Source organism: Pseudorca crassidens, chromosome 17, assembly GCF_039906515.1.
Source record: "Pseudorca crassidens isolate mPseCra1 chromosome 17, mPseCra1.hap1, whole genome shotgun sequence".
In the NCBI taxonomy this organism is placed as follows: Eukaryota; Metazoa; Chordata; class Mammalia; order Artiodactyla; family Delphinidae; genus Pseudorca; species Pseudorca crassidens.
Window position 1 is genome coordinate 71,618,380 of NC_090312.1, and position 19,746 is coordinate 71,638,125.

Sequence of the window (19,746 nt, forward strand, 5' to 3'; positions counted from 1 at the left end):
GAGTGTCAGCCCTTTCTCTGCAATTTACTAGCCTGGGGACCACAGGGAAGAAATAGGACCTTAAATGCATCTCCTGACTCCTAGTTTTTTTCCCACTCCATCACAGCATCTAAAAAGAGGAAATTAGACTCCCACTGAGAATATTAAGTGAATATTAAGTGTGTGTTCACAATAAAAAAAATGAGTCCATTAGTAAATTGAAGTGAGAACCTAGCAAGTGCTAGGAAGAAATTCCGTGCAGGAGTAAGAACAACCTCATCAATAATAACATCAGTAATGGTAAATAGAAATCTAACAGTAAGTGAGAGACAAAAGTCATTGTGGGACAGAAGATACATTAATATTGTCATTAATTTTTAAAAAATAGATAGCAGCCATTTCATATGATATATGCTTAGCCTAAAAGTAAAGACTTAGAATTAACTAATATTTACCAAGCATATACTATGTATCTGGCACTATGTTTATATTAAGTATTAATATAATATTAATATTTTCCCACTCTATGAAAACAAAATGCAATAATCTAAAAATGTTTCATTCTAGTCTGTATTTCTGATGCCACAACCCAATACCATTAAAATCTTGGGAATTCCACGTATAACGTAGCCTGACACTTTGACATCATTGTCTATTAACTCACTTTGGTCCTTCTGTTATCTACAGTCCGCTGCTCCTCTACCCACCTCTTCTACTTCACTTGATAGGGTGTTAGTCCTTATCTTGGGACTGGTAAATAATCAGCTGTGGTACCCTCACACCCCTGCCTCAAGCACTGTGCACATACAAATCTTGGGAGACTGCCTGGAAAGAAATGACCTGATGTTTGGTTAAGGAGAACAAAGGTTTTTCTGCAAGGTGAAAAGCCTGGCCAAATCCTAGGTGGACAGCAGACTCCCACAGCCCCACTTACTGCTCTAAGCACTTTGGTTCTCAAGAGTCACAGCATAAACTGCGTCACCCCCTGGAAAGGGAAATGAAGGGAGGTGTTAGTGAAAGATGAGGCAACGGAGGTAAACATTGCGGATCCAAAGAAGAGCTCTTGGTTCTACTCCCGCCTCTGCTACTAACTGGGTGACATGGCAAGCCCACCATCTCTTAGAGCATCAATTTCTTCTTCACTAAATTGAAAGAGTTGAGGTTGAGAGGATTAGATTAGTTTAGCACTTCCTAAAATCCCAGAATACTTGTCCTTCCAGCAGTTAATAGGCACTCTGCAAATTATAGGCATTGTAGAAAATAGGCATTAATGGGCATTCTGTGAAAAAGACTTAAGTAAATATGAAAAAAATACCTGGGATAAACACAGGTCAAGCAGATCTTGTCGCTGTCGGGCTACCCAGTGACTTTACTATGTAAATATTTGGGAAGAGACTCTATAGTGTTTTTTCAAGTCAACAATGAACAATATTTTCCCCCATTTGAAGCCAGGATGCTGATTACACTTGATCTGTTCACTTAAAATTACAGAGCTGCCTTGTTCCTCTTGCAAAGGGATGTCAATGGTATGTCTTACAGTTGAGAGCCTCTCAAATACAATGATATGTAGAATTTCTCAAAACTTATTTTACCACAAATTTTTTTTTTTTTTTTGCGGTACGCGGGCCTCTCACTGTTGTGGCCTCTCCTGTTGCGGAGCACAGGCTCCGGATGCGCAGGCTCAGTGGCCATGGCTCACGGGCCCAGCCGCTCCGCGGCATGTGGGATCTTCCCGGACTGGGGCACGAACCTATGCCCCCTGCATCGGCAGGCGGACTCTCAACCACTGCGCCACCAGGGAAGCCCCACAAATTTGTTTTTAATAGCTTCTCATGAGACAGGACTTTAAGAAGCAGATATTGTCCAATTTTATAACCTATTATGAAGATAGCATACTCCCGTTCCTCAAACAAAGAGAAAACGAGGCTGATAAAATCAAGAAAAATAGTGGAGGAGAAGCACTTGTGGAATGCAGGTATAGAGATCTCAAAAAACGTGCTCCTCTATAAATGCAATGAGAATACAACATGAGCAAGAATCACTGAAATCAACTTTTTCCGAACTTGGGAAATTTATCGAAGGCTTGCAACAATCCATAGAACGTTTATTAAAGAAAAGCAGTTGAATCTCAATAGAAACAATAACTATGTAGGGTTTTATTTTACCCAGCATTAATATCCTTCTCTCCTGCTCTGTGCGAGCCTTGAAAATCAGCATTCTCACAATGATGGTAGCTGTGAAACAAACAGCCTATGATCCACTAGAGGGGGCAGAACAGGTTTAGAGTTTCCCCGAATATCTAGAGTTGTCACTATTTGACCTATATGGAAGCTGCCTGGAAATGCCTCCCTTGAATGTTTTCTGTTTGTTTGTTTGTTTGACCTGAATTAGAGCTCACTCAGTGAGATACCCTGTCCATATAACATTTGTCAAAAACAATCAGGGACTGTAGTTTTATACAGAAGCTTCCTGAGGCAAACAAAAGGCTTACCAAAAATTTTTTTAAAAAAATACAGTAAGTGATACGTCCATAGGAGGCTTTCAAAAGCTCTGACATAGGCGTGTAGATTTAGAAATGCCATACAGACGTGCAGTGCTTTGCACCTGCTCAGGAAAGACCCGATACGGATCTACCTCTCACCTCTGATTGACTTAGAAGGTCTGTTTAAGCAGAGTTGTAAACTTCTGGAGTGCACATGGCATGCCTCAATACTTCGTCCAGCCATTAGCTAACAACTAAGCTACTGAGCAAAGACTTCAGTATCTGTGTACAACAAATTATATAGACTTTACAGAATTAGTTTAGGAAAGTTAGTAAACAAAAAGTAGCAATAACAATAAGAAAAAACAGCAGCAACAACAAACCCTGGAGGGTGGGGATGGGCCAATCTCCAGAGTGGCCACATTATATTATATTCAACGTACAGTTTGCAACAACAACAACAAAATGACATGATGTATAAATCATGATATCACAATAAACGTGAAAGTATGGCCCATAAATGGGGGGGAAAAGGCAGTCAAAAGAAATTCTCCCTGAGGAAGCCCAGACGATGGAATCTCTAGACAAAGACTTTTAATCAACTACTAGAAATATAGTCAAAGAACTAAAGGAAATCATGTAAAATAGATTAAAGTATAGGAATAAGCTCTCACCAAATGAAGACTACGACAAAGAGATACAAATTATAAAAGTAAAAAAAATAGAAATTCTGGAATTAAAATGAAAAATTCCCTAGAGGGGCTCATCAACAGATTTGAGCTGGCATAAGAAAAAGTCAAAGAGATTAAGATAGGTCAATCCAAATCCAGCCTGAGGAACACACACACACACACACACACACACAACACACACAGAGACAGAAAAGAAAAATGAACAGTTCCTCAGAGGCCCTGTGGGACACCAGCAAGCATACCAAATACAATGTTACTGAATATTACTCAGCCATAAAAAGAAACGAAATTGAGCTATTTGTAATGAGGTGGATAGACCTAGAGTCTGTCATACAGAGTGAAGTAAGTCAGAAAGAGAAAGACAAATACCATATGCTAACACATATATATGGAATTTAAGAAAAAAAAATGTCATGAAGAACCTAGGGGTAAGACAGGAATAAAGACACAGACCTACTAGAGAACGGACTTGAGGATATGGGGAGGGGGAAGGGTGAGCTGTGACAAAGCGAGAGAGAGTCATGGACATATACACACTAACAAACGTAAGGTAGATAGCTAGTGGGAAGCAGCCGCATAGCACAGGGAGATCAGCTCGGTGCTTTGTGACCGCCTGGAGGGGTGGGACAGGGAGGATGGGAGGGAGGGAGACGCAAGAGGGAAGAGATATGGGAACATATGTACATGTATAACTGATTCACTTTGTTATAAAGCAGAAACTAACGCACCATTGTAAAGCAATTAATACTCCAATAAAGATGTTAAAAAAACAAAAACAAAAAAAAACCACACTCCTGACGTGAGTTTTTAAAATTTGTGATGTAGACTTTTATACTAAAATCAGAGTAGACAAAAAGTCTATTTAAGGGTTCTGTTTATCTTAAACAGTTTATCTTAAACAGTTTGTTTATAATAAAACTGTTTAAAGCTTCCCATTGAATTATTCAAGACGTCTTTTCCTAAATGGTGCTTTTATAAAACTTACTTGTACTAAGTTTTATTTTAAAATGAAACAATAAGAAATATGCATAACTACAAAGATCCTAACATTATCTGGAAACTTTCCACCATGATAATTTTGTCTCAGGAGAAATCTGAAAATTCCATAAAATTACCTACATATAATTTATAGAAAGCTGAGTCAACAAACAGGTGTTACCATTGGAATGATGAATCTTGTCCTTTTCCTCACTCATAAATTTCTAATATGTGAGCCTCTACACTATAAATCAGATGCTGGGTTCACATAGACTTATGTCATTTATTTTCTTTCACTGAGAAAATAAAGAGGTAGATGATCTATACATATCTTGCCAGCTGTTCCACAAAACTCATACATTGAATACAAGTATCGGAACCTCAGTGGCTCCATCTTACACTTGTTCTAGTACTTGAATGTTAGATGCCGCTCTTGAAGAGTATTTGCATCTCTGTACTATGAGTCTGGCTGCACTGCCAGCCAGCATTCCATTTCCTGATGGCTCCTATTACCACCTAATTATTTTTAAACCCTGATTTTATTTCAAACAGTTTACCATTGTCAAGGGTCACCTCCAAGTATGACATTACTGAAATCAAATATTTTTGGTTCTAGGTCTATGGTTAGGAGAGTTGAAGAATGACCTTCTTCAGAGTGACTGATAGACCATATGGCAAAATCTATGGCTAAACTATAAATCCAATATTAAAATTTTAATAAAACTATAATTTTCAGGACAATTATTCAGTCACAATTATTATTCATTTTATCTGTTTCATATTTATAACTGTCCTGATAAACAAGTTAGAAAGTACCCAAGAAACCTATACATTCATTCATCTGTTAAATTTTCAGATATTTATTGAGGTCTTATTATGTAGCTAAATAAGATGAAGAAAACAGATTCCTTCCCTCAAAGAATTTGCGCCCTAATAGAAGAGAAGATGATTACAACTTATCAACAAAATCTTGTGAAAGTATATGGCAGAAAGGCAATATGATTACAGGACAAGGGTTGAAGAAAGTTCTGGGGGTTTTCAATCTCCTTTAAATTAGTAAGCTGTTTTCCAGACTTAATACTGATGGAGACATATGGATTTCAGGGAAAGTAAGTAAGTCTGAATTTGGACTTGGATTAAATATACTTCTGATTGATTATTTTCTTGATTTTAGTTTTTAGTTCATTAAAAGTTATAGCACGTTCATAGAATTAATACACTGTGCATCCTGGATGTTGAATCTGAGAGAGTACAGCTAGCCCAATTATATATATTGTCTTTATACAATACACACATGCGTGCACGCACGCACACACATATACACACACATTCGCTTGAAGGATTTATTTAATGCAAAATTTATGAAGACCTCAAAAGAATTTGATGAAAATTATTAAATCCAAACTCTAGAATGAGAGCTTATGTATGTTTAATTGTGTGGGGAGTAGGAGGTATAAATGTGCTTGCGTTTGTTTTCATAAAAGTTCCGGGCCACTCGTAATTCTTTCAGATTTAGGGGATGCTCTTCTTTGTACCCTATGCTGCTCCTTTCCTAGACTATTTTACTTAGGACCACTTGCATTAAAGATCTTCCAAACTACTCTATAATACATGCTTGAAGTACAGTCTACTTTCTGAGTCTTCATCAGTTGTTTTCTATAGAAGGTGTTTCCCTCCATTAGAATCTGTACAATGTCACTAATTTATTCACTGCATTTCGAATGTGTCAGCTGAGTGACACTGGGGCTGTCTCCTCCTCTCACCAGAGCACCTGCCTCTTAGGTCCCTCTCCTGGCTGTGCTCCCTCTGGCCACATAAGCCTGCAGTTATGGAAGTGGGATAAGGATCTTTATAAATGCCTTTTAACCTGGAAAAGTAATTTCCTGGATCTCCCTGGGTACAGAGTCATGATGCTACCTGTGTAATATATCAGGTGTCTCTGATGACTACAGCTCAGGGGAATAGTTAATTAATTGCTTCACTCCAATTATCATGAGTGCTACATCACTACTTACAATTTTTATTTGTCTCTGCAGGCTACCACCGGTAAAGAAAAAAAAGTAAGATTCTGATATCTTATTATTTTAAAAATTGATGTTTTTCCTCTATGATCCAGACACTAACTTCTCACCTTCATGCTGAACCCATCTGTCTGACAATGTCAGTAACCCCTGGAGAGCATGAACTGAGTCATGCCAAATTACAGTAATTCATTCTTGTTATGATTATAATCCAGTGACTTAAATCAGGAGCTGTATATTCTCTTTGTCTTAGCTACTATTATAAAATTAATCTGTTTTGTGAATTTAGAACAGTTCTACATACATAAATGTATCCATATAACCAATAATGATACTTTCAAAAATAATAACGAGCCAATCCTAACATAACTTTGAAACTTTTTAATTATCACAAGTTATCACTGTATATATGATATGATATATGATATAAATATAGATTTATATGATATAAATCTACAGCATTAGTAGACGATTCACATTCCAAATGGATATTTTATGTTGGTCTTCAGAAATAATAATTCCTTCTTTTAACGTACTACACTGCTTTTCAGAAAGTTAAGTCTATGGGCCTCTGCACCACAATTAAGAGATCAGTGAATCAAGATTTTTAGACCAAAAGCATAGCTTATCTTTACATGTTCTCCCTAAATAAGTCTGAATTTTTTGCAGACATCGTTTGATACTGGGAAAGGCATATACCATCATCATGGATGTCCTTTGGTTAAAAGCAATTTGTCAATAAACAGCAGTGTCTACTCACGTTTCTCTTGTTCTGCTTCCACTCCTTCACTTTCTGTGTCACTTGGCAGGATCCACGGTTGATGAACCACCTGCAATTGCTTTAAAGAGTCATCCTGCCAAAGAAAAAGTTTATTTGGATTAACCTCTAGAATGATACTGTGAATACCAATATGGGTGAACACTTCAGTTTCTATGAATTACATGTCAAAAAACCATAACAAGAATTTCCTCACAACAGAGAAGAATTTTAAGCTTAAATTCATTTTCATTTCATGGACATGTCACAAACTCTGAACTCATTTTTTTTACATTCTCCTTTAAATAAGATTTAATGTCTTAATAAGAAGAAATATCTAGACTATGTTCCTTCCTGAATTAATATTTTTATGGAATTCTTAGCACCCATTCTTGGAAATATAATAATGAAATATTCAATATAAAATTGCACAAAATGTGCCTGTTTGCCATCAAGGTTCCAATTCCCTTAAATGAGATTAAAGATTAGTAGGATTTAGAGAACATTCTCAACTTTACCCTTCAGTATTACTTCATTGCCTCCTTCCTCATATTACTTCCTATTTTTATTAATATATTTCTCAAATACTTCCTTGTTGTTCCATGCCTCTGTCATTGCCCTAAAGCAGACTCTCATCATCTCCGATCCTGACTGTAGTTATAATCATCTACAAAGTTTTCTAGGATTAAGATTCATACCCTTCCTAATTCTCTCCACCAGTTCCTTGCCAAGTAGAGCTTTTTAAAATGTCACATGATGTATTCATTACCTTGTTCATAAACCCTTGAGTAGTCTTCTCATAATTTCCAGCATAAAATCTCAACTCAAGGCCCTCCATGAGCTATACTTGTCTAGCCTCTGTTCTACCACCACTTCCATCTCCATCCCACCTCGACTGACACTTCCACTCCAGCTTAATTAACTGGTAGCACCTTAATTTTGTCACTCTCTCTAATCTACCTAGATGTTTTCATATGTTATACTTCCTGCCTAGAATGCAGTATATTTATCTGTCTCAGACATTAACACTCTTCCCAAGGCTCAGGTATCATCTCTGTTGCCTTCCCTGACGCTCCAAGACAGATTTACTCCTTTGTGTGCCTATTGTATCAATATAACAAATACTATATAGTATTTGTCCTTTCATATCTTCTGGCCTCAAAAATAATGTGGAAAGTCCTTTATGCCATGGATAACTTTTTTTACCTATTAATTTCCAGTATCCATTATAATGTCTGGGGAAAAACAGGTACTCACTAACAGGTACACAGTAAACATTTGTGTATGAGGAAGTAGGAAAGAGAAAAACAGGAGAGGATGAAGGGTAGAAAGGAAGGAGGAAGGAAGGATGGGTCCCTTTGACAATAAAATATAAATAACAATTTTAAATTTATTGAGTCATCATTCAATAAAATCTTTTCAAACATAACTTTGAAAATTAAAAACATAAAATCAATATTACCTGTCCATTTACTCTTTTGACCTCTCAATTCATTCATCATCTTCCCCCTCTTTGAAAGAAAGATCTTTTCCTCCAACTTGAGATATTTTGCTTTATTTTGTTCAGAAAAATACTAACAAGATAAAAATAAAGGCTCACGACCCCGATCTCTAAGAAACATGATACACCAAACATTAAATGTCCACTTTGTTTAAAATAAGTGCTGTATAAGAGAAACAACATATCAGCTATCCCTTGACTGTGATGATTACCTCTGGATATGTTTAGTCCCAATCTAGAGTTTCAAAAAAGTACAGTTTTCCAGGAGTTACAAAGGGGATTAAGGAGTTGAATAGGTGAAGCACAGGGGATCTTTTAGGGAAGTGATCTATTCTGTGTGATGTACTAATGGTAAATACAAGACATTAAGCACTTGTCAAAACCTGTAGAACTTCAGGCCACAGAGTAAACCTTAATGTATGCAAATGAAAAAATCAATTAGGAAGGTGGGATGTCCCAGGATGGAAGGCAAGATACTAAAAAAAAGAATCTAAATGAATTACAAATGTAAAAGAACCTCACTGAAGTGGGTTGGGGAATAAGGTGCTGACCTAAATAACTCTGAAAATGCATGGAGCCTGTAAGATCAGAAGCAAAAGCAAATGTACATAAGCACTGCATTATAGTGGATAAAGTTACGGGCTTATAGGTTAAAAATTCTGAATATATGTGTGTGTGTGTGTGTGTGTATATATATATTCTGGAATTGAACAAAGTAAATGGATGGCAGATGTTGGAAGCCAAGTTTTTCACTCTTGGAGAGGAGTTTACAGATAAGCAAGGATAGAATGTTCCATGTATAATGTATTGATATTAGAGTTGGAGACATCAGTGTGAACTCATGTTTAGCTTACTATACATACAGATGGCTATACATATAAATATGTGTGTGTGTGTATATATATATATATATATAAATGGTTACTAATCATACATATATCTTGCTGCTATGGCAGCTTAGAGGATTTAGACACAATGACACCCCAATAGCAATGAAAACAACAACCACCCGCTCCACGTCCCCTGCACCGGCAGGTGGACTCTCAACCACTGCGCCACCAGGGATGCCCTCTAATACCCTTTTCAATGAAAGAATCAAGACTCTTGGACAAAGGACTGACTCTTAGACCAAGGCAAGAAATATACAAGATACAAGATAAGCCTGGAGCATCTTGTGCCAGAAAGTAAAAAAAGTGCTAACACACATACACATACATACACACACACACACACACAAAATGCCGGGGTATATCAAAGGGCTAAAGGAGCCAACTGAAAAATCTCTCTGTGGCCAAAGCTAGAACAATTTAAGCAACGAAATAAAGTAGCATTGGATTACTACCCAACATACAAAACAAATGTCTATCAATCCATTCTGATGAAAACAAATGATTGACTAAATCAACAAGTGGGTGAGAATAGACAAATATGCCATGCAGAAGGATTTCAAATAATTTATGTAAATACTTAAGGAAGGAAGCAGAAAATAACTTCCCACATCTTTAGGGTGGGCTGTGTATAGCGACTTTCTTCCAAAGAGTACAATATGGAAAGAGAAAGCAAAAAGAGTAAATTTACAGTGGGGAAAACTGACAAATACTACCTGAAGCCAGGTGATTAAGGTTAACATCAACAGCAATAATTCCTATTGATAGTATGTAGCCTTGATAGGATGGGATAAAAATGGAATTTTATCTCTATGGTATTCCTCCTCAAAACACATTATTCAAGTCCAACCATGAGAAAAATATCATACAAACCTCAATTGAGGGACAATCAACAAAATATGTGACCAGTACTCTTCAAACACAAGGAAATACATATAGTCATCAAACACACGGAAAGTCCGAGGAATGGTCACAACCCAGAATGGCCTAAGGAGATGTAAGTATGAGACGAAATGTGACATTGTAAAGCAACTAAACTTCAATAAAAAATTAATTTTAAAAAAAGAAATGTAATGTGACATTTTAGGTGGCATCTTGGGACAACAAACTCGAATGAAGCATGGATTTAGTAACTAATAATGTATTAATATTCATTAATTGTGACAAATGTACCATACTAATGTAAAGCAATAATAATAGTTGAAACTGCAGGGGAGGTATATAGGAACGCTCTGTATTACCTTCACAATAATTCTGTAAATCTAAAACTGTTCTAACATAAAGAAGTTTATTTAAAAAATTGAAATAATAAAAAAAAATTTAATGAGATTCATTAAAAACTCTTTTAGCATCAGCAGCTCTTGAAAATAGTCTGTTAATCGAATTAAAATTTAAATTCCTACCAAATGACAGATGGTCTTTGCAATGAAAAGTCCTTGCCCCAGGGGTCAGGAATCACAGCTTTTTATCCCGGTTAATCTAGGGCATGTCAGTTCCCCTCTTGGGATAGAATGAAGCGTGTGAAGGTGCTGGGTTAGATCATCTCTAGGACTTTACAATTAGTAAATTTCTATACCTAGATTCCTTTAGACTCTCAGTAGAATGTGAGAGGAACTAAATGAACTATTGTAGGAAAAGTCAGCAAACGTTAAAGATATTCCATCTTGGAATATACAATTTAGGTATAAATCAGTGTTTATTTTTAGGATTTAACTTTTTTTTTTAAAATTTATCAAGTATTGGATTTGGTCTTATAGGGCTATACTACAGAAGCAGCAGAAACGTGAAAAATCTTAGCTTTAAAATTCCATAACAGTATAAAGAACAGCAGAAGTAAAATTAAAAAAATTTTCATGTAACAGAGAGGGATAATCACATTCCTGCAGTTTTTCAAAAATAGAACATGGAGTCTCTGGTGTTTAAAGAGGAAATATGAAAAATGATCTTTTTGGTTTTATAAGGTAAAATCGAATGGCAAAAATTCTTTGTTTAAAACAGAAAAAAGTTTAAAGTGATCACGAAAAAATGTTTTTAATTGAAAAAGTATTTTGATTATTTAGCTTTTTGGCCCAAATCCTAAAATCTGTTTTCGTAAGAAAAGATATGACTAAGAAGTCAATGGTGTTACTTTTTCCCATAATAGTTCAGAATATTAAGTAATACTACTGATTGGTTTCTGGTCTTAATGGCTTTACTACTGAACAGGCAAGTTATTCTTTGTTTATTGCAACCATTCTTTGTTTATTGCAAATCATATAAAATACAAATGAAACATGAGCTCAGCAAAATATCTAGTTTGGGAAAAACTTTAAAATGTTGAGATGTTGGAATCAGAATCATAGAGACAGTACAAATATTGCTATTAATAGATCATTTGAATGTTTTACTTTGGTTTTCCCTTGAATACAGTTAGTAATATAATGCACCTGTTTGCTTCATCAATACCAGCAGGCAGTACTATGTATGTCCAAAGTTCAGCCCATCAGACTTCTTATAATTATTTTTGATGGGGTCAAGGAGCTAAAATCGTGAACATTTTTAAAAACAAGAGTTGACATGTTCCTCTTTGCCAACTTATTCAAAAAATTTTCTACAGGAATATTAAACTCTGTACGAGCACAGTGCAAACTGTTTCATATTCCCAAGAGCAAGTTCTTTGGATTGCTTTCAGAAGAAATGACATTCATCCTTTTTCTAAAACACTTTCCCCATAAGTATGTAAATGTCCAGGGACCAGGAGTGGTGGGAAATAGTGACATGTATCATATGGAAAACAGTCTCTCGCCCTGTATCAACATATCATTTTATCTGCTAACAGAGTAAGTGCTTTATAAACTTTAGCGGTATTGTTATTCCACGTGGGTAGTTTATTTTTGGATTCTCTAAATGCAATCAATCAGTGATTTATGTCATGTGTGGCCATAGGTTATTCAGGTTATTTAGAGAAAAAAAAATGCTCCTTTGCTCAGACTTTCACCATTGGATAATTTAACTCTGAGGCAACTAAATATTTCTTTCCCTTTGGTTAAGAATGAAAATAACACACCAAACATCAGTTTCCATCTTTCAAAAAGGATTAATCATTTTCATTTCCCTTCTATAACCATGAGATCTATATACAGTAAGTATCCCTGAAGCATGTTGCAAATAAAGCAAAATAAAATTACACCCCACTTTACATACATTTAATAGACTGCAATACCGACAAAGAATTAAGCCTATACTTCTGTTAAAATAAAGTTCTCCATATATAATTTACATTCTTAAATTAATAAAGTTTGGAAATAACTTTGTTAATGAAATGGCTAGTATTATCAGGCTGAACTCTGTAACTTTTTAGTGAATTATACTTCTATAGTTTATTTCTTTTGCATAACATCAAAGGGCAATTAAAACATAAGAACAGGGAAGTAATACATTTGAGAAAATATAAGTTGGAACGAATAGGATCTGGGAAAAGAAAGGGAGCAATAACCAAGTTATCAGTACAGAAATATGGTAGATTGTGGAAAATATTACAAAATAAACACAAGTTGCTAAAAAATTTTACCTGACATATTTGCTACACTACACTACAACTACTTTACACATTGGGATTGCCCTCTGGTAAAAGAAGCTTTCACATATTGAGATATAGGAAAGTCATTCTGGCTTATACATGAGTTAACTTGAATTTTATGCTAACTAAAATAGCCTGTTCGCTATTAAACATACGTTGTACATCTGCTTTAATTCTTAGAGAAAAGGATGCATTGACCAAAAGCAAAGAATGTCCATGTTAAAAATAAAGATTAAATGCGTCTCTTCTTGGGACGCCAATGCTGGTCCTCCTTTGATGATAAGACTCCCCGCCCAGGTGTCAAGGCCAAGCTGACTTGCTGTGTACTTGCTGGACTGTTCTTTTGTTTGAAACCTTGAAGAATATAACCCTGACTTGTTTAAGGTTCTTTGTTCTGACAAGATATAAAACTGTGCTGAAAACTCTGCTCCCCACAAGCAGAGTCTTCTGGGCTAGTCCTCAGTTTGGCTCAAAGAAAACTCTTTTCTAGTCTTTCTTATTGATTGTTTATTGATTATTTTCATGACACCTTCATCTTCTTTCTTTTTATTTTTTTAAATTTTAAAAAAATTTTTTTCATCTTCTTTCTTAATTCATTCTATTTTGTGGTTTTTCTATACAAGGAAATTGTAGGATGAAGTTGTAAAAGACTTTGAAACTAGCAAAAGATTATTGGGTGTAGTCAATGAAAAATAAGTCATTTTTCTAGCAAGCCCTTTTGTTTATCTGATTTTTTTTTTTTTTTTTTTTTTTTTTTTGTGGTACACGGGCCTCTCACTGTTGTGGCCTTTCCCGTTGCGGAGCACAGGCTCTGGACGTGCAGGCTCAACAGCCATGGCTCACGGGCCACGGCTCACGGGCCCAGCCGCTCCGCGGCATGTGGGATACTCCCGGACCGGGGCACGAACCCGTGTCCCCTGAATCGGCAGGCGGACTCTCAACCGCTGCGCCACCAGGGAAGCCCTGTTTATCTGATTTTATAAAGGCTCCGAGTCTTTCACTGACTTTGAGCTATTTTACAACTTTGTAACTTATAGAAATGTATAGTAGTGCAAATAATTCTTGTCCATATAAATGCAAATTGCATCTATTTTAATGTAATTGGTTATTAGCTTATGGATGTTGATCAGTTTGGCCATTTTTTACATCTGTTTATAACTTCAATTCAGCATTCTTTATTTGACTACACGTGAGGGTTAGAATTCTCCTTTGAACTGGCTATAACATCTTACTGGTTTCCTCATTCATTAATGACTTAAACAAACCTTGACATGTGTTCATTTTACATCTGTATGAAAGCCATCATGATAAGTTTTTTAAAAATTGCTATCCTTTAACAACATGTATGAATTCTTAATGAATATCGGTGACCAAATGGGGTTTCCCTGCAAAAACTCTTGTTTTCTAGTTTCCTAAGTGGAATAAAACTATAATGCTGAATAATAGTTATTTCCACTTTTAACAAGTAAATCCCTGTGCATGATAAAAAGCAAATTATCTCTTATTTTTATAGGAGAATAATGTCATGCACTCTCTTTCAAAAGTATAGTTGGAACTTCATTACACTAACAATCACAAAATATACCACAGGAGGAAAAGACAGGCCAAAACTGGCGTGAAGAACGATTCTAAGATATTTTGTTACATAGAATTGATCCCCTTTCCAGTTCAGATGGTACAGCTGGCAAAATCAGCCTCAACAGATTTGGAAAGGCCTGCCTGCTCAATGTGCTTCTTTTCCTGTCTGACACCCTCAGAGATTGTGAAGCTGCCGCTTGACACCTTGAGTTAGTTCACACTCCTCTGTGTGTTGCCTTGGCCTTCAGCTAACTTCCTGAAGTTGTGAGGAATGGCTCTAAACTGCTCTTGAAAAAGTTTTAAAACTCATTAACTTCAGTCTTTAGCTCTTTATAGTTCCTCAATCATTTAAACTGACAATACTTACTTGTTGAATACATATGCAAATTAATACATTTCTCTATTAATTACTGGATTTTTAACCAGTGTACTATGCTATTTCTCCAGTTATTCCTTTGGGAAATGTGATAGTTTAAATGGATTAGCTTCTCTATAAAATGTATAGTAAGCTTTGTAAGTACTTGATTTTGATAAGTTGTTTTTAATTATATATATATTTTTGAGTGAATATTAATATTATAATTCTAACAGCTAAAATTTTTGCGATGTGAAGTTTTTATTCCTACCTTGAGTTAGCAAGTGCCTTACATGTAAAGAACACATAATTTAAAAAAAAATTGTTAGAACCATTTTGAGGATTAACCGAAATAAACTATTATAAAATATCTCATTTTTATTTGGTCAAAAATACAAATCCTATCTGAAGAAAATAATACATTAAATATATAGAAAATATAAATAGAAATTTCATTTTAGCTTTACTTTTTGAGGAGACCATATCATCTCCTTAGTTTTGACTTAGGTCTAAACAGAATTGCCTAACATCATGTGGTTATGATTCTGTCTAATTATAAGACTAAATTTAAAAAAAAAAAACAGGGACTTTGATGTGCAAAGAGCTGTTCAAACTTTAGCAAGAAATGTTAAATATAATAAAAATGTAAACTCTATGGTTTATGTGAGTTTTAGTGTGTACTAAATAAAAGCAAATGTTTGCTAGTTCACTTTTAACTTCTAACTTCAATGCTTCTAACATTTATAAATACTGTTCCCCATTGTTTGCTGATTCTATTAACAAGAAGAAGGAAGGCAAAAGTGAAATAAGAGTATAAATGAGAAAAAATAAAACTATCCTTTTATGGCTCACATTCTTAACATATTTGGACTGCCAGTGGAAAGAGTTAGAACACATATTTCCTAAAGACCAAATGTATTAATGTCTGCAAAAAGAAACCAACTATTGATAAATTAATAGTTCATTAATTAAGATCATGCTTAGTTTTTCTGTAAAGGATAATTGTTTACTGCTTTTAAAAAGAGCTAAAATCTAAATATCAATCAATATTAGAAAAAAAAATACTATGTGATACTGAACCCCTAGAAAGGAAAGGCTTACCTTGGGCAGCTCAAACATAGTCATAAATTCAAACTGAAAGTCAGTAATGAATCTCAGAAGCTGGAGAGATTACATACCCCAATCAACCCAAAATATTATTTTTGAGAATAAATGAATAAATAAAACTCATAAATTTATTAATAAGAATTTCCCTTTTACCCATGTTATATTTATAAAATTGGGGATTTTCCATGAAGTATGCAGTTACTTTCTAGAAATAGCATTGGAAAGAACACTTCAGGGTAGAGCTTCTCAGACCTTAGGGTGTTTATGAATAACACAGGGATTTTGTTAGAAATACAAGTTTTGATTCTTTGGATCTGGTGTGAATGCTGAGGTTTGGCATTTCTTACAAGCCCCCATTTCTTACCTAGTCAGAGGACCACATTGAGGAGAGATGCCCTGCCAGCACTTCCAGTGAAAAGGCACAAATGCCCAACCTTGTCACATTAAGTATTTACAATTGCTTACAACGTGCATGTTTAGATTGCACATGTATAATGATGGAGAAAATAAGGATCTTTTCCTTGGATAAGAACCCAAATTAGAATGACTCATTTTTAGAGTTCTATCACATATGCAGCCCATACCCTGTACCAGCACCTCTTCTTCCAAAGTACTAGACCCATACAGGACACACGACAAAAGGCATTAGGTACCCTTTTTGTGGAGGTGACCTACCACCTCTAGTCCCTAATAGGGAATGCTAGCCAAGGGCTTGGGCAACTACAGAATCCTAAAGGGAGGTTCTATTGGTGTACGTATTGAAAATAGTATCTTTCTCTCCTTGGGCAGCTTTAACTTCTTGACTGTATTTTTCTCAATTTCGGCATCAAATCCATTACACTGAAATTTAAAATTGGTGCACCAACCCTCCAATTTTTTGCCCCATATATTTTGATTTTCTAACTCGAACTGAGACCATCTACGTAGTTATTTCCTTTCTTTCCTTTTGTTACCCTTTCTCCATTGTGCTTTTGGTAAAACTTCAACCATCTCCAAACAAGCCTGCAAACCAGAGATTTGAGACTCTGGTGCTCAAAGGGTGCTATGCACTCTGATTTTCCTCTCCAAGTGATATTTGGAAGCAAGAGTGAGTTTAAGTATGGGTACACTGTTTTGAATAAATGTACGGACTACCTCCTACACTCAGTAGGCCACTCAAAATGGTCTTTTAATGGATTCATGCATGAAAGAATAAGATACTTAGAGAAACAGATTCTGTCTTGCTGAGAAGCAATAGTCAAACCAAATATTTGCTACTTCTATGATATCATCGCCAAACTGTTTTCCGGTTTCCTTCACCCGAAACAGATTCAGATGGCTAATTCAGTGACCATTATGGTTTGGCTTCAGACCAAGTTTTATGGAGTCTGTCCACTGGCTTATCTGAGAGTTCCCAAATGCAGTTTGCAGACAGCCCAAAGACACATCCTGAGACACAGAGCACCCCTGGATATCTCCAAAATAAAACCAGGAGTCTAAATGGTTTTGCAACAAAAATCTGCCAGACATTTTTATTGTCAAGATAGCACTTTGCTTAATGGCTTGTATGAATAACATCCTTGATGAGCATTTATCACATGAATGAATCCCAATTTGGTACAGATTATTCTCTCCATAAGAGCAATGATCATATCTTATTTTTTTGTGCATGGCCAATATAAAACATGTGTTTCTCATTTATTAGGATAGCAACAAATGTTTATGAGTGAAAATATATGATAGCCTTAGGTTTATACAGTTTTACCTTCATTTTCAAGATAAACTAATATTTATAGGATCTCCCAACCAAGGAGGAACAAAACACCATTTTGATAACATATTATTTACCGTCTTGTTTTTGAGGGCATGACTGGAACCCCTACAGGCAGATGGAGAAAGCCCAAGTGAGCGTCTCACCCTATATGATAGACTGATTTCAGACCATGTTACAAGACTACCTTAAAACTCACTTCTTCCATGTAGTTTTTCAATGACTGTCCTCCACTGGAGGCTTCTCCCTAGAGGCAAAGAGGAAGAGAGGTTGAAAAAGTCAAGAGAAGGAAAGAGAAAATAGGAAAGAAGATGAGTCATGAAGAGCAGTGAAACGTGGGAGCAACACCAAATCTTTACTGTCCTCCACCATCTCAGTTCGTACTTAGGGGATTATCAGCTTGGCAAATTCTTACTCTGGAGGAGATAATAATTGCTTCAAGGCAACAATGTATCTTTTAGGCGGATTTTAGGTCACATAAACAAACAACCACCTAGTGGAGCTAGGTGGACAGAATGCTAAACGTGCAGTGTAAGATTTTCTGTTATTAACTTTATAAATATGCACCTAAAACTAGACTAAGAAAACAGTCACAATTCCGTCTTTGATAAATCTGTGTGAAGACCTGGCACAGGGACTTAAAAGTACTAATGGAAAAGAGTACAGCTCATTAGCCTGCCCTTTTCCAAATGTTTATATCCAGTCTTCCTCACCTTACTTGTGTGTTATTAGTAAATTCTCCGTTATTTGTGCCTTTTACCAGCCTTTCATTGAACACTAGTAATCACTGAGATTTTAAATCACTGAAATTTAAAACATCAAATTAAACAGATATTGCAAACTCATCTAAACATTGGTGGTCAAAATTGTCAAACAGCTTGTCAGTTTGGAAAGGTTATATATAAATAAAAGCAAAGTGATTCCGTTAGAAAAAGATATATTTTTATAATTCATGGCCAGAAATGTTTGGAAATAAATTCTGAGATATGAAATGGTAAATTCTAGGACACCATATGTGTTTAAAAGATAACTAAATAAGTGTGAATAAAGCTTACGTTTGTTTCTATAACTTTTCAAAGACCCTCCTTTTTAACTTCTCAAGGCTCTCATAGACATGATCTTATTTGATTGGTTTTTCACTACAATTTGAGGGTAAGGCATCCTCAGGTCAATTCGATCCATAAAGAAATTGAAGGCAGAGCTGCTGATTGAAGTGCTTAAAGCCCAGGAACCAAAAAAGGCATTGCTGGGACTGGATTCAACCCTGACACTCTTCTACCTTGCTGCAATGAAAATTCTAAAACAAAAAATTAAATTTACTTTAGTTTTTTTTAAAAAAATTGTGATGTATACTCCAAAGCACTTTCAGAGGGTTAAAAAAAAAAAAAAAAAGCATGCTTTTTCTTCAAAACAAAAATTAAGCTAGGAATAAAGTTCTGGGATTCCTTAGAAATCACAGATGTGGTCATATTTTTTCACAAATCATGGTTTCCACTAGCAAAAAGATTAATATGCTATAGTTTAAATGTTTCCAAATACTTCCAATCTTGTGGGATTTTTTCAACGGATAAGATAGTGAAAGAGATAGGATAGTTATATTTACTTAAACTGAAACATAAACTATTAGAAAATATCAAATCCATATAAATCCTCCAAACTATGAGGAATTTAACTCAAAGCATGCAGACAGGGCTGGAAACTTACTTCAAATAAACTGCTTTTTATAGTTGAACTAACGACGCTATCAGCCCTCATTTGGACAACTGGTCCACAAAGAATGCTGTGGGTTCTTCCAATTTGGCTCTTCTGTGTGACAGAACTAGTCCATTTGTGCCAATAATCCCCTTCGCCTGGGCTGCTAGGGGCAAGAGAATGAGTGGCAAGCTGCTTGGAGTAACAGATCTGCTTTCTGGAAGGGCCAGCATCTGAGGGCCAATGGTGAGATGCTGCAGACTAGTCCCTGGGTGCTCGCTGAAGACACCTATCTGTTTCCTTCACTCTGGAGTGCAGTGGTTTTCCCAAATTGTCTGCATACTTGTAGTCTTATGCCAAGACCTGGTGACGACTGAGGGTTTTCTTGATGACCAGATATAACTAAAG

At 35.6% G+C, this 19,746-nt stretch overlaps 1 protein-coding gene across 23 annotated transcripts in view; it reads right to left on the reverse strand.

The window, feature by feature from the left end:
- The window catches only part of C17H8orf34 (chromosome 17 C8orf34 homolog), a 452,646-nt gene that overhangs the window by 133,296 nt on the left and 299,604 nt on the right, over positions 1-19,746 (reverse strand). For 9 of the 23 annotated variants that reach the window (XM_067712125.1, XM_067712126.1, XM_067712117.1 and 6 more), the window contains 2 exons: positions 17,834-17,893; positions 6,913-7,006 (listed from right to left, as the gene is read on the reverse strand). In XM_067712125.1, the coding sequence (XP_067568226.1) occupies positions 6,913-7,006; positions 17,834-17,893 (154 nt within the window). The remainder of the gene's footprint in view (positions 1-6,912; positions 7,007-17,833; positions 17,894-19,746) is intronic. The other 14 variants (XM_067712127.1, XM_067712128.1, XM_067712119.1 and 11 more) reach the window with 2 other exon arrangements.